General features: G+C 43.1%; 1 protein-coding gene across 1 annotated transcript; it reads left to right on the top strand.

Annotated features, from left to right (window-relative positions):
* The first annotated feature begins 2,235 nt into the window (after positions 1 to 2,235).
* LOC311078865 (tRNA methyltransferase 10 homolog B-like) lies at positions 2,236 to 15,902 on the top strand. The gene is made up of 8 exons (XM_084107910.1): positions 2,236 to 2,673; positions 2,753 to 2,858; positions 13,640 to 13,767; positions 13,895 to 14,047; positions 14,150 to 14,228; positions 15,174 to 15,241; positions 15,330 to 15,453; positions 15,546 to 15,902. Exons 1-8 carry the CDS (start codon positions 2,527 to 2,529, stop codon positions 15,680 to 15,682), a joined length of 942 nt encoding a protein of 313 aa, XP_083964036.1. The 5' UTR covers positions 2,236 to 2,526; the 3' UTR covers positions 15,683 to 15,902.
* Positions 15,903 to 16,218: the final 316 nt, after the last annotated feature.

Below are 16,218 nucleotides of genomic sequence, written 5' to 3' on the forward strand. Positions count from 1 at the left end.
TTACAAAGAGTTGAGAATGGAGCTGCATGAATGCTAACTCGCTGTAAAATGAGAAATCACATTACTCCGACTCTCAGATCCCTTCACTGCCTGTATCATACAGAATTGAATTCAAGATTCTCTTATTGGTTTTTAAATGTCTTTATGGGACTGCCCCAATATACTCTTCTAATTTATTGAATAAGTATTCTCCAGCAAGATTGCTCCGAACATCCAATAGTAACTTGTTGTACCAAAATCATGGCTAAAATTTGGCGGTCTAAAGTCATTTCAGTCCCAATGTGGAACTCTCTTTCTGACAGCCACAAGCAATCGCACTTTTAAAAAGTACCTTAAAACACATTGGTCATAGGTTCAAGGGCCTTTCCTTGATTTATTTTATTGTTGTATTTTATTTTATGTGTGTCAGTGTGTGTTTGTTGTTCTTTTCTGTGAATGCACACGTATTTCTCTTTTGTAAAGCACCTTGTAAACACTGTTTTTTTATATAAAAGGTGCTATATAAATAAAGCTTTACTTATACTTACTTAAATGCTGTGCATTTGAAATTTCTATTCATTTTTATTTGTATTAATTTTATTATCTGTGTCATGTCAGTGGCATTTTGTATGTGCTGTGGAAGCTTCTGTCACCAAGACTAATTCCTTGTATGTGTAAACCTGTGAAATGTGTAAACCTGGCACAACTGTTTATATTATAATAAATTATAATATAAGGAGATTTTGTTGCAAAATTTCACAATTTCATTATCCAAACATATTTAATATATGCTGTCCTATCATATTCTGACAGTTCACTTGATAAATAAATCCAACTGCTCTCCTGGGATTTTATTTATCACAGTTGCCCCTGAAAATGAATATTCATAAATCAGTTTGATTCACCCAAAATAGGATAAAATTCTCCAGAGACATTAGCGATAACAGGCTCATTTCTTATCTGTACGTTGTTCATTTGTAGGTCTCGTGAGGAAGTTGAGAACATTTTGATTAATGGTAACAGGAAAATCTGTTGAGTCATGTACATGACTTTCACATGACAGGCCTGAAAACAATTTGGATTTGGTTGTAAAGATTTAACAGAATTCAGCAGATATGAATATTACCACACTACATCCCTCACACAACCGCCAGCTTCGCAACAACCCTCAGCTTCCTATTCGCTAAAACACGTGTCCAAAATAAGAAATGCTTACAAACGCAACTCTGTCCACATCGTCTGTTTTTATGTTTACATTAATTTATTATAATATAGACAATGAGATACTGTTGGCAAGGTTTTGTTTTTCCAGCAGCTCCTCGTCTGACTGGATGACACACATTTGATGCTGGTTTGGAGAATTGGTGGTTTGCATGAATGAAGTTTTATTTCAGACAAAGAAACACATGAAAAGTCCCTTTGATCACTTGTGCAGATTTCTCAAGAAGGCACTTATCAGAAAAGACTTTGGGTTTTGTATTGGGGTTTGTACTACAACACATGCATTGATGATATAATCTTTATGATGATGATGAATCACTCATGTTTTATGCTTCTGTCTAAGTTCCTTTGGATAATAAAAGCATCTGGTAAAATATGAAATGATGATAGTATCTCTTCTATTTTTTTATTAGGCCTATTATTATGTGAAATATAACAGTTCAAATATATGAATAAAAAATGTAAAATAATGTAAAAAAGTAATGTTCAAAAACATGTAAACAAGCTAAACATCAACACTTAACACTTGCTGGACAGTTAGAATGATATGTGTGATTTAATAACCAGAAAACACTAAATATGAGCTTTTGGTTACCAAATGAACATGCATATATTATTGATTTTTACTGGTACTATTTGCCAAATGTCATATTCGCTAGAACAAAGTTAGTTTACTGATGTAATTTAAAAAAAAGAAAAAAACACTTCAACAAATAATGAAAAACGTATAAGTAGATGTTGAGAAATAAATACATACACATCAAATTATAACACAAGAATAAAATAAGAATGTATATAGGTTATATTATATTAGACCATATTGATTTTATTGACAATTTATTGACTTGAAAAATGTACAGTCAGAACAAATGGGCCTATATTTGAATTTCTTTTTCAAGAACTAAACACAAAGGTTGGTTTTACTGTGCTTGCATTTATGTATGATGTATATTAAGCAAAAACTAAAATTAAATGTATAATATAGTATTCTTCCCTGCAAAATGCGTCCAAAGTAGCAACAACAGCGTGGTCGTTACGTCATAACAGCGCGCCCGACTCTCTCGAGTTGAAAACATTAGCAGTTGTGGTGTTTATGTTGTTTACAGGTTCTATAAAAAGTTTTTCAGGATCGCTATATATTTTAATGCGTTTATAGATCTAAGGCATATCAGTTATTTGTTGCTTCCACTTTCATTTTGTCGGAAGAGACGATCTTCAGCAGCATAGCGCCTTACTTTCACTTTCTCCTGCCGTACAGTTATAATAGATGTGTTTTCCATTGCTTTGTGGGGGATATACATTCATCTGACTTTAGACATAAAACAGATGGAAGAAGCGCCACACGAGAGCTGCTGTTACTCTGACGGAGCGTCGAAACTAAACGACGCTGCGGTCTCAGATTTACTGGAGTTTCTGCGCATCGATGTGGAGCTCGAGCCCGCGTGCGCCGACAGAGAGGACAGCTCGTGCTCTGTAAGATGATGAGTCATAATATTGAGACAGAATTCATTTACAGACAGTGTGTCACTTATTATTGTACTAACTTCTACAGAAAAATGTCACGCGCAAGCAGCGAAACTGGGAGAGAAGACTGGAGGTGAAAAGGAGAAAAAGAAAAGAGGAGAAACAAAGAAAGAAGCTCAACAGACTAAATAAAGGTAACCTGACCTTAATTAATATAAGTTACATAACAGGGTCAATCTTATGTACATTTTCATGTCCCTATCATACACATCAATTATCATATGCAGTCAAAACAAAATGTATTCAGACACCTTGCTATCATAACTTACATTAATGAACTATAGTGTCCTGTGCCCATAGTAAATATATATATATATATATATATATATATATATATATATATATATATATATATATATATATATCGTATAACGCCCTATCATATGCGTCAAATATCATAAACTCACAATTTTAAATTTATTTTAAGTTATTGATGACTAAGGCATTAATAATGTTACAAAATAATTATGTTTTTAAATTAATGCTGTTTTATTCATTAGAGTCTTAATAGGATAAAAAAATACACCACTGTTTCCACAAAAATATGAAGCAGCACAACTGTTTTCAACATTGATAATAATAATCAGAAATGTTACTTGAGCAGCAAATCAGAATATAGGCCCGTACACACCGGGACGAATATCGGCGCACGTTATTCGCCAGCGTTTTTCAACGCGTTTTTTGTGTTCACACCCAAGCGATTTTCGCTGACGATGAGCCGAGTGAACATGCAAATTCATTCCCTGACATTAGATGGCGCTTAATGTAAAACAGAAATACCCCGGTGGCGATTGTCAAACGTTTGTGGGAAAAAGTTATAGCCTATGTACATGAAAGACAATTAAGTGAAATGAAACTAACCATTAAATTCCCATTTGCTCTGCAATACCACTCCATAACAGTTCTCTTTTATCAAGATTTTTGTAGTCACTGTCGCGTTTGTCATATAGTTCTTTATGTTCCGACACCAACGAGACCAGCAGCTCTACATTCATCTTGCCTTGCATCTTCCTCGTCTTATTTCTTCCCGGCGGCAGTGTAGACGCTACTTGGCGTATATCTTCTTCGCCGTTATGTATGTGTGCTCGGCAAGACCGTTTTGTGTTTGAGCGCCCCCAAAATGTGTTTTACTGTAACTTCAGAAGCTCCACACACGTGAGCAAAAGCGCCAATCTCATTGGTCGGATAGTTTTTGACGCGGCGCGTCAAACCAAAAAAACGAACCCGAGGCGTTTTTTAAAAAGTGACGCTTTTACGTGTGGCGTTTTTCGCGTCGGTGTGCACACTCACATTGGCGCCCTTTGTTTAGTCACGAGGCATTAAACGTCGGCGAAAATCGTGTGCGAAATTCGTCCCAGTGTGAACAGGCCTTAAGGCATTAATAATGTTACAAAATAATTATGTTTTTAAATTAATGCTGTTTTATTCATTAGAGTCTTAATAGGATAAAAAAATACACCACTGTTTCCACAAAAATATGAAGCAGCACAACTGTTTTCAACATTGATAATAATAATCAGAAATGTTACTTGAGCAGCAAATCAGAATATTAGAATGATTTCTGAAGGATCATGTGACACTGAAGACTGGAGTAATTATTTATTAAGAAAATGAAAAGACATGAATAGGCAAAAAACATGTTTTTTTTAATTCACCAATACATTTTTAGGTTTCAAGCTTTTTTAATCCAAACTTTGTATAAAGATGATTCTCAATTATGTTATGAAAGATATAACAGAAATGATTTGATATACCATATTACTTTATGTAATATACGTGTAAACATATCCATAAATGCCATTCCTCTTCTACGCAATGCATCTATACACCTGTATCTAATTAGCATATTTATGTGTTTTTGGGACAACATGTAATTAAGAAAGACGTGTAATAATTGGGAATGTTTTCATAAGAATATCTCATAAAAATATTTATGTAGAATTTATTTCTCTATTAACTTGTTGTGTCTCCCAAAATGCTTGATTAACATGATTTAAAATCCCCCTGTAGTTAATAACTGTATTCCTTAAAACTCATCTTTGATCACCAAAATTACATATTTCAACGTTTTTTCCTTGGATTTAATTTTTTTTTATTCATGCCTTAAAATAGCTTGAATGTAACTCAACACCCTTGCCTCATTCAGTATTGGCGGTTCTATGAATATACAAATGAGCCCCGCCTCCACTCACTCACTCAGCTTAGAGATCCACTCGTTGACGATCACATGTTGATCTGATTGGTTACAAGGTAGTTTGTGACGTCAGAAACACCAGCGATTTCAAACTGTCTTTGGTTCACTGCAGTTTTAAAGCAGGGCTATGCATTTTCGGGAATTTCTTCGCTGTATACTCGCTTTTTGCTCGCAGGTTTCTCTAGAGCTCCCCCTACAGCTTCGGAATAGATATTTGACAACACTGTGTAAAAACTCGTTGGCGACTCTCAGATACCAGAGGCTATAGATCAACGACATCAAAGCAGATGGGACATTCTTTAAAACGTCTTCATTCGGGTTCGAACAGCGTGAGGGAGCGCAATAATGACAGAATTTTAGCAGATTTTTTTGCCGTAAAGCAATTCGTTACATCGCGAGACCTGATATACGACGTACGTCGTGGTGAACGACGAATAGGAATCCCTACCAAAGCGCCACAGCTGCTGCACCCCATCCAGCGCCCTGTGTAAGCCTCCACACCTTCTTGCCTGGAAGGACGATAGGAGAGGGAACACTGTTGTTCCGTTATAACCCATACAGTGAGATTATTGGATAACACTGGGAAAGCGTGCCCGATCTGAGGGAGTGGGAATAGACATATGGACTAACCCGAGGGTTGTATCGCACATGAATAATAGGACTTAGCCCAAGGGAAAGACACAGGCTTCCGTTTAGGAGCAGCCGTGGAAAATATACACACATGGGATCCCCGTAGGGTCAACCATGTGGGACCCAGCCTAGACCCGGTTCTCAAGGATTCAGCGGATAAAGGCCTGGCACTGGACGCTCCGCCATGTCCGTGCCGAGGGTGTTGGAGGACTCAACAGGTTTGACTCTGGAGCAATAAGGATGCACAGTAGGGTGCAGCAAGCCGACAGAGCCGGTACTCTCAGTGCTTCTACCCGTTTAGGGTGATAACACGGGAGGACACGGGCTCTACACGTAGGCTATAGTATCTAGCGAACGTGTTAGGTGTCACCCAGCCCGCAGCTCTACAGATATCTGTTATCTGTTAGCGAGGAGCCACGTGCCAGCACCCAAGAGGATGCAACGCCTCTTGTGGAGTGTGCATGCAACCTGAGCGGGCAGGGCATGCCTTGAGCTTGGTAAGCCAAGGCGATGGCATCCACTATCCAGTGGGCCATCCTCTGCTTGGAGACAGCCTTTCCCTTCTGCTGGCCTCCGTAACAGACAAAGAGCTGGTCTGAGGTCCTGACGCTTTGAGTTCTGTCCACGTACATACGCAGAGCGCGAACGGGACAGAGCAAAGCCAGGGCTGGGTCTGCCTCCTCCAGGGGCAGCGCTTGCAGGTTCACTACCTGATCTCTAAAGGGAGTGGTAGGAACCTTGGGCACATAGCCAGGCCGGGGACTTGGTTGTCACCCGGCCCGAACTCTAGGCACGATTCGTCGACCGAAAATGCTTGCAGGTCCCCTACCCTCTTGATCGAGGCCAGTGCAATCAGTGCCAGTGCAAGTCTTCAAGGAGAGAAGCTTTAAATCTGCTGACTGCAAAGGCTCAAAGGGAGCATCCTGAAGTGCTCGGAGCACCAGGGAAAGGTCCCAAGAGGGTATGGAGGGGGGATGAGGAGGATTTAATCGTCTCACCCCCCTAAGGAACCTGACGACCAGGTCGAGCTTTCCAACTGTTTTGCCATCTATGTGGTCATGATATGCTGAAATAGCAGCAGCATGTACTTTAAGGGTGGAGGGAGACAGCCTTCGCTCCAACCCTTGCTGCAAGAAGGAAAGCACTGACCCTATCGAACATCTTCGGGTGTCCTCTCTGCGGGAGGAACACCACTCGACGAACAGGTTCCACTTCAAGGCGTACGCATGTCTCGTAGACGGCGCTAGCGCAGAAGTGATGGTGTTAAGTACCTCTGGGGGTAAGTCACCTAGAACCTCCGTGTCCCGTCCAGGGACCAGACATGGAGTTTCCAGAGGTCCGGACGCGGGTGCCAAAGGGTGCCCCGTCTCTGAGTCAGAAGATCCTTCCTCAGAGGAATGGGCCAGGGAGGGACTGTCACGAGGAGCATGAGTTCTGGGAACCAAGTCCGGGTGGGCCAATAGGGAGCCACCAGAAGGACCTGCTCCTCGTCCTCCCTGACTTTGCACAGGGTCTGTGCAAGTAGGCTCACTGGGGGAAAAGCATATTTGCGGACACTCCGGGGCCAGCTGTGTGCCAGTGCATCAGTGCCGAGTGTTCCCTCGGTCAGGGAGTAAAACAACTGGCAGTGGGAGGTCTCTGAGGAGGCAAACGGGTCTACCTGAGCCTCTCTGAACTCTCTCCAGATCAGCTGAACCGCCTGGGGGTGGAGTCGCCATTCTCCCGGGAGCACAGCTCGTGATAGCTCGTCGGCCACACAGTTGAGCACACCGGGGACATACATGGCTCGAAGCGACCTCAGATGCTTCTGACTCCAAAGGAGGAGATGGTGGGCAAGTTGCGACATGCGACGGGAACGTAGACCACCCTGACGGTTGATGTACGCAACGGTCGCAGTATTGTCCGTACGGACCAGCACGTCTCTGCCCTGAAGCTGCCTTTTAAAGCGGCTCAGAGTGAGACGTACTGCAAGCAGCTCGAGGCAGTTGATGTGCCAATGCAGTTGGGGGTCCGTCCACACCCCTGACACTGCATGCCCGTTGTACGTGGCACCCCAGCCAGACCTTCAGTCCGTGGTCAGACCCCTCGTTCCTTCGGGCAGGAGTCCCCTTGGAACAGGTGTCCAGACATGCTGTGGTGTTCACAGATGCCTCTGCCCGAAGGAACGAGGGGTCTAACCACGGACTGAAGGTCTGGCGGCACTCCGGTGTGATTGCCACCCGGTGAGTGCCATGATGCCACGCCCATCTCGGGACTCGGCAGTGAAGCCAGTGCTGAAGCGGTCTCATATGAAGCAGCCCGAGTGGAGTTACCGCTGCTGCCGCTGCCATATGCCCCAGGAGCCTCTGAAAGAATTTCAGTGGGACCGCCGTCCTGCCTTTGAACATGTTCAAGCAGTTCAGCACCGACTGAGCGCGTTGCTCTGTGAGGCACGCTGTCTGTGCGACTGAATCCAACTCCATACCGAGAAAAGAGATCCTCTGCACAGGGGCGAGTTTGCTCTTTTCCCAGTTGACCTGAAGGCCCAGCTGGCTGAGGTGCCTGAGCAAGAGGTCCCTGTGTTCGCATAACTGATCTCGAGAGTGTGCTAGTATGAGCCAGTCGTCGAGATAGTTGAGAATGCGAACGCCCTGTTCTCTCATGGGAACAAGGGCCCCCTCCGTGACTTTTGTGAAGACACGGGGAGACAGGGCTAGCCCGAAGGGCAGGACCTTGTACTGATATGCTCGACCCTCGAACGCAAAGCACAGAAACGGCCTGTGTCGAGGAAGAATCGAGACATGAAAGTACGCGTCCTTCAGGTCGATCGCTGCAAGCCAATCTTGGGGACGGATGCATTCGAAAATGCGTTTCTGCGTGAGCATTTTGAACGGTAGCTTGTGAAGGCTCCGATTCAAAACTCGCAGGTCCAAGATCGGTCATAACCCACCACCTTTCTTGGGTACAATGAAGTAGGGACCGTAGTGCCCTGACCTCATATCGGCTGGAGGGACCGGCTTTATCGCGTCCTTCGCCAGTAGGACTGCGTTTTCCCCGCGCAAGACATGGGCATCGGCTGCTCTCACTGTAGTGGAGTGGATGGCCCGAAACTTGGGGGGACGCCGGGCGAACTGAATCGCATAGCCGAGCCTGATGGTCCGAATGAGCCAGCGAGACGGACTGGGGAGCGCTAGCCAGGCTCGCAGAGATCGTACAAGCGGGACCTAAGGGACCGTAGGCGTACCCGGAGTGGGGCAGCGAGGTGGAACACAGGGGCTCGGCTCGGGAGGCTCTCTCTGGGAGGCGCCCCGTAGCGGAGTCTGAGTGTGCTGTGCAACACTTACCTGGTTCCACGAGGCCGGAGGTGCAGGAGGCGGCTTGGTTGTGTTCTCGAACTGCACACTGCTGCCTGCTGGTGATAGAAGAGGCGGATGAGAGTGGTGAGGATTCTCTCCCCCCACTGCTCTCCGGGCCCTCTTCGGACCCAGAGATGGAAGAAACTGCTCTTTTATTGAAAATTTGGGTACCGCTGGTTTTGAGGCCAGCGGCGGAACAAAAACAAAGGGAAAACAAGGATTTGCCACCCGGCCCTCTTCCGGGGGATGGAGCGATGCGGTCATCGTCTCCTGGAGAGCAGTCCCTGCCATCTCTGGGTCGCCCGTCCTAGGGCCGCTTGTTCCTGGCTTTGCCGCCATTCTTAGCGGGGTCCTGGACGGGCGGGCCGGCTGCGACTGGCTCCACGGCGCTGTTTAGATGAAGGCTGCTGCTGCGGCGTGGGAGCAGGGGCAGACGCAGGAAGCCGCCCTTGGCGACGAGCAGACTGAGGAGCCGCAGAGGCAGCTTCCCCACAGGCCTTGTAAGCCTTGCCGGTTAGATCCGACGAGTACTTGCAGGCCCGGGAAGGAAGACACGGTTCTCCGCGCCAAGTGGAGTTAGGGCACAGTTGCATGGCAACGGCCCGTTCCACTGGCGGGATGCGCGTTTATCCCTTAGCCGCCCCGCCATCAAGGGTGGTGAGGGAGGAGGAGCCACTGGAACGGTTTCTGGCAGTAAAAGGTGCCATCCACGTCCCCGTAAGCTCCTCGTGCACTTCGGGAAGAAAGGCACTGGGGTGGGTTGCTGAGAACCAGCGCGCGCCACCCCGAGATACCAATCGTCCAATCTCGAGGGTTCGGGACACGGTGGAGGATTCCACACGAGCCTGACCCCGTTGGCGGCCCGGGAAAGCATGGCCATCATCTCCGGGTCCATCTCAGGCACTGTTGACACACCCGAAGGAGGTAACGGCGCCGAGTCGTCATCCGCGGAGAAGTCTGACCCACCCTCCGATGCAGCGATCGACATCTGATCTTCGCGGGGAGCCCCAAAGGAGACAACTGGTACACACTGCGAGGATGGTCCAGCCTTCTCCAATGGTGGCTCAACTGGCTGCGGAGCGTGAGAGGGGTGAGGGCTCCTAGGGGGTTGGTTCCCCGAAGGAGACGCACTCACCGTGATCCTCAGGTCACCCATGTCACTGCCCGAAGCAACCCTCTGAGGAGGATTGGATCAAGGCAGAGGCAGGGGGACTCCGCCCCTTTGCAGGAACGTGAGTCTCGACCGCAGCTCCGTGATGGTCATCTTCCCACAATGGGTACATGACTCATCCACAAACGCTGCCTCAGTGTGTTTAATGCCCAGACACACGTGGCTACGTTCGTGACCATCCTGTGAGCCCAGGTAACGACCTTATCCAGAAACACACAGATAGAAAGTCATCTTTAAAAAGATGCTCTCTATCTGTGTAAGCTCTTTTAGGGACTGCTCTCACTGGTGCTGAAACACACAGGGGAACAGTCACTGCGAACACAGAGAGGAATGTGCACCTGTCTGTGCGCTGTCTCTCTCTCTCGCTGGCAGGTCTTACCAGCTGTAAGAACAGCTTTTGAGCGCTCTGAGGGCACACCTTACCAGCTGTTATAACAGCTTTTTTGTTTGCTCAATACCTCAAAACAAAAAAGACAGAGAAAGAGAAGAGAGAAAAGAAAAAAAGACTGCTCGCGCTGCCGTGCTGTAATGCCCGCACTGGGAAGGAGAGGTCCAGAAAGGCTCGTTGATTTAGTAAATCACTCTCTGTAAGACGCATCGAAGTGCTTGGCTCCGAAGCAAAAAGCTGAAGTGCAATCGCACCAGCTGCTCGTTAAATACCCGCGCTGCGAGGCTGCGCAGCTGATGCAAATGATTGCACGCCAATGTGTATTGGCTTGTTTTAGTTTCACTCGAATTAGATTGGCCTCTCTAGCGAGATTCCTATTCGTCGTTCACCACGACGTACGTCGTAGTGACCGGACGATAGGGAACACGCAATACTTCCTGACGCTGCGGCCGGCGTCCCGCCAACTCAAAGTTGCAAGGGTGGTTTTTCCGCTCACAGGCGATAGGGTGGTGAGAGACGACCACCATTCAACCTGAAAAAAGTCATATAACTATTCCAATGCCTCCGAAGCTGTTCGGTTAAGGTAAAAAAGTTACTTAGTTCACCTTTAATGAGAAAATAGTCAACAATGGTGTCGACTTATAAATTTGCTCATGGTTTGTCTTAAAGCATATTAAAAACACCACATAGACATATAAACAACATTAAAGGACAAATCCAGTGAAAAATGAACCTGGGGTTAATTAACACATGGTTACCGAGTCGATCGTTCCCTGCGATGCGTTTTCATGAAAATCGAATGTATAGAGTTTTATCTTTAAAAACAGATTAGCTCATAACACTAGTATATGGGGCACAGAGTAAGTAAAAGTAAATCGCTAGTTAATACCACTAACAATGCTCAAAATAGCCTCACACTAACACGGTAGCATAATGAGGGTCCCTACATGCAAACCGAAGCACTGAGAACTTTTTAAGTGTACAGACAGTTTAATAAGAAGATACTTTATAAAGACAGTCGGTAACCATGTGTTAATTAACCCCAGGTTCATTTTTCACTGGATTTGTCCTTTAACCCTCTGGGGACCAAGCTGTTTTTGGGGTCCTTGAGATGTTCTGACATGCCTTGACATTTGTGCTTTTTTCAGTTATTTATAAACATGTTCATGGCAAAGGTGTAAATTCACTCTATATAGCACAAACAGGGCTACCATAATATGCGAGCAACGTGTATGTAGATGTTTGTATTTTTAAGAGAATAATGTTTATGCGTGGTTATTGGAAAAAATTAAAATGAAAGTTGCTGAATTAAGACCACAAAACACATATTAAATATGTGTCCACAAGACTTTTGACTAATGGATGTTTTCCCTTTGAGTTCTAGCTTCAAAATGATGTTGCTTTATCGTTCACAAAAAAAAAATACATTGATTTAAATGGTGTAAAACAGGTTTTGCTTGGAAAGCCAATATGCGAGGGGGAGGAGTAGTTTACACCTTAGATTATGAATGTCCCACCCACTCTGCATAATTAGCCATTCACTCAGGTGTGAAACTGACTGAGCCACAATGCAAGGACAAAAGATGTATTTAGAAGAAGACTTATATTGACCATTTAAGATTTCGCTTACATCTCTCTTGTAAATATGTTTTGCTATTTTATTAAAAATGTTACAATTACAACAATAATTACAATTTCAACAATATTTAAAGTGTACTCTTTCTTTGTAAAAAAAAAAAAAAAAAAAAAAAGATTATAGGCCTACATTTTATCATATGTATTCATTAGTTTGAATATAGCCAACATTGGAACATCTAACATCTTAGTCTATGAATTTATTTTTGACAAAAATAGTATTTTTTTTGCAGTTTAATACGTTGCTTATACAAATACATTTTATTTCAACATATTCCAGTCGATTTTTACTCATCTCAGTAGGCTATAGCAAAGCAGTTTATTCTTTCACACACAGACGCGCGATTCATATTTAGGCTAAACAGTCTTTACAAATATGTCCCCTTCATTCATCTCACAGAAAGGCGAGTAATATTATAGAAATGCGATTCATCTTTTTGCGGTTTACATAGGCCTACAATAACGTTATTCCATAACGTTATTCCACACGTGAGAAAAGAAAACAGCCTACCTCACTCCTCAGCGGAATCTGCTCCTCATTTCAGGAGATATTGCTCCTCATCAGCACTGTTCTGAGGAATATTTTCTCCATAAGGTAGGCTATAATGTCTCACTCGCAAGGAGTCGCAACGCGCTTTGTTTACAGCTGATGTGGGCGTTTCACAGCTATGAAATAGTTCTCAGAATTTGCGTTTGAATAGCACGCGCTCTCCGGGGAGTGGTCACATTACTGTGAATTAGGTCGTAATGAGCTCGACAGGAGTCGCTCTCTTTTTATACAGATTACAGAAGCTGAGAATATTTGTTTTTTATATAAATGACTTCATTTAAAAGATGCGATCTCAAGCTTTATGCCCGTGGGTCTGTTTGCCTGTTTGACTGAATTTTCGCGGAGTTATAGATCATTTTCGAACGTGTTTCAAATGGGAGTTTACTGACAGAGAGAAGGCAGAAATCGCATCATGTTAATTTTTCTTTATTTGTCAAAAAGCAAAACACTTTATTTTTATTGTGAGTATACAGAAAAAAAATAGAAACTGAACAGGATCGATTGATGTATTACACGAAAATGAAAGATCAAAATTAACAGAGCATTTAGTGTTTATTTTCATTGCTAAAAAAAAAAAACGAGCAAAACGCGCGGGCACGTTTGTGGTCCCCAGAGGGTTAAAAGCTTGATTTTCACCACAGGGGGACTTTAAGTCCTGATGAAATCAATGTCATGTTTCGTAACAGAAAGTTATATTCTGATTTGAAACCCCATTATATTTTCCTAAGATGTTGATTTGTAACAAACAATTTAAAAATGAGTCAGATTTAAATGATAATTACAAAATATTATCATATTTCCATAAGAGTGCCCATAAAGTGTCCATAAAGAGTCCTGAATGTGCTCTTTACAGGACATCCAGACCTAAAACTGTGACACTCAGAGAAATTCACTAAAATGTAATGATCTCTACCGGGGAAAAATGCCTATGCCTGGGTCTCAAGAGGATATTGCTTTATGATCTGACTAGAACCAAGAGTGTTTTCTAAATGACTGCATGTGTGTGTTGCAGATAAGAATGAGCTGCAGCTGAGTAAACGTGTCATGAAAGCCATTACCAAAGAAAGACTGGAGGAGGCCAGAGCAGCAGGATTGCGTCTGTGTGTCGACCTCAGCATGACAGACCGCCTGACAGACAAAGTCAGATTCTCAAACACACACACACACACACACACACACACACACACAGCTTGACAGGTCAATGCCTGACTGTGATTTCTAGATAACAAGTGTGGGATTTTTATTCAATCATACTTTTATCTCGTAGGAAATCAGTCGACTTGCAGGTCAGATCAGGCGCCTCTACGGATCCAATAAGAAATCCTTACAGCCTTTCCACATTTTCCTGACAGAATTCAAAGAGGACAGTCTGCTTTATAAGGAGTGCGTTCGGATGAATGACGGCTTCCTGAATTATCTGGTTAGAAAGGATTCCTAAACTGATCCTCGCCTAACCTTCAATAGTACAAACAGAAGCACAGAAATGAAATACAGTAATGATGATGTTCTCTGTGTCCCACAGATTGATGTGACGGAGGAGAGCTGGTTTCATCTGTTTCCCTCTGAAGATGTGATATATTTAACCCCAGACGCAAGTGAAGGTTCATATTGCACATATTCTATATTGAGTTAGTTAAGTCATCGTGAAAACAAATGCAACCTGTTTATGTTTTAATGCACTTTCCTGGTTTTATTGTGTACGATTAATTGGTGCACACTACTCTGTTAATCATTTTATCAAAATTTAATCATATTTACACTCCAGAAAAAAATGGGCCACGCCCAAAATGGCGAAACACTAACAAGTGTTTTTTAATTGTATTAACCACAAATTATTGGTCAGGAGGAAACTAGCCAAATTTAAGCAAATGCACTTCTTAAAAAGCCATTGGTGTCTCATCAAAAGTCAAAGACAGAATTACGTTTTTGGCAGAATGTGGAGTGATGAATCACAATGAAACATGAGCGAATCTGTCTTTGAAAATCTGCGGGCAAAGAGTGTTTTTAGCATCTGATAATGATGAGCTGCTTCACTGGAAAGTCATTTAATGCTGCGGAGGACAGGAGGATATTGCAGAATGGCTTGATTCCCACAAATGAAAAGAGGAATGATGATCAGATGTTAATCAAGTCCATCAGGCTCATGTTTTGGCCTGGTCAGAGTGCAGATTTGAACTCGATATAGTAAATATTTAGTCTTACATTAAACTCAAACAAACTGGAAGACATTTTTTAGTAACTAACATTAACATTGAGTTGAACAACACTGACTCGTCCTGTAAAAAACACTCTGCACGTTGGGAAAAGCTATTTTGTGCTGTTACTTTATCTACAGTATTTGTGCAATTCTTGCTAATTTGCTGAGCAGTGATTTAAAATGGTAAAGAATATTAAAAGACCACTAAATATTTAGCTATTTTTGGCTTGGCTCATTTTGATATTAGTCGAAAAGTTCAGATAAAACCAGTGTGAATGCTGTAATAAGTCATTTCTTTCTTTTAATTTTAATTCTGCATAAATTGATAATGACTGACTGTCCCTGTTAGCTTTGGAATATGTGGAGGAAGATAAAGTTTATATCCTTGGAGGTTTAGTGGATGAAACCATACAGAAGGTGAGACTCATGCTGGAGGATTTATTGATGAGAGATTTCATAGTGAAGGAATGGCTGAACTCAACAAGATCTCACTGCTTTCTTTAAGAAAATAAGCTTCACGAGGGCGAAAGAGTTTGGCATTCGCATGGCGCGGCTGCCGATTGACGAGTACATGGTGAAGAAACCAAACCCCAAAAACTTCCACTCCAAAATCCTAGCCATCAACCAAGGTCATCGCTTTCTCTGACTACATTCCTACACGCTGCTCTCATATTCCTCCTCATCCCGAGTGTGTAATTGACCGTGTGCTGTTGTGTTTCAGTGTTTGAAATCCTACTGACATTTCGGGACACCAAAGATTGGACTAAAGCACTCGTCGCTGGTATCCCTCCTGGGAAAGGTTACATGTTGGCCTCAGCAGCATCTACAGATGTGATCAACTCTCAGGAAGAGCTGTAGACAGAGCAATATACAGTGACAGTGTTACAAAGTCATCTATATTAGATAACTTAATGTCTGACCGAAGTCACTTGAATCTGTAAGATTCAAAATACTTGACTGCATCTTTTGTATCATGTTTTATTTATGTTAAAATGTTCTCAAGGATGGTTTCTGCACAGTCAAAAACTGAACTGATGGATATTTTGTCTGCATTAAAGCCACTAGATCATATCACTGATATATGCAGTTTAATGTCTCTCCCTTCTTTTTTACTGTATTCATGTTTTCAATGTGACATGGATCACATTACAGTTGATAACAGTAGCATCTGCTTGTTCATCTTTGTCAGAGCTTCAGCATCAAACTTACAGGCAGTTAAATTATATTATTTATGTTAATATTATACATTAGGGCCTGGTTTCACAGACAGGGCTTAGATTAAGCCAGGATTAAGCCTTAGTTCAAAGTAGCGTATGCCTTAGAAAAAAAACATTACTGGTTTGCATCTTTGCATCTTGAGACAAAAGTTGCTTTCAGGTAAAACAGCTCAAACA

The sequence above is a fragment of the Abramis brama genome (assembly GCF_963993115.1).
Source record: "Abramis brama genome assembly, chromosome: 3".
In the NCBI taxonomy this organism is placed as follows: Eukaryota; Metazoa; Chordata; class Actinopteri; order Cypriniformes; family Leuciscidae; genus Abramis; species Abramis brama.

Coding starts and splice junctions, on each gene's coding strand:
- LOC311078865 (XM_084107910.1), top strand. CDS start 2,527: ATGGAAGAAGCGCCACACGAGAGCTGCTGTTACTCTGACGGAGCGTCG. Junction 14,229..15,173: donor AACCCCAGACGCAAGTGAAG/GTTCATATTGCA, acceptor TGTCCCTGTTAG/CTTTGGAATATGTGGAGGAA. Junction 15,454..15,545: donor AATCCTAGCCATCAACCAAG/GTCATCGCTTTC, acceptor GTTGTGTTTCAG/TGTTTGAAATCCTACTGACA.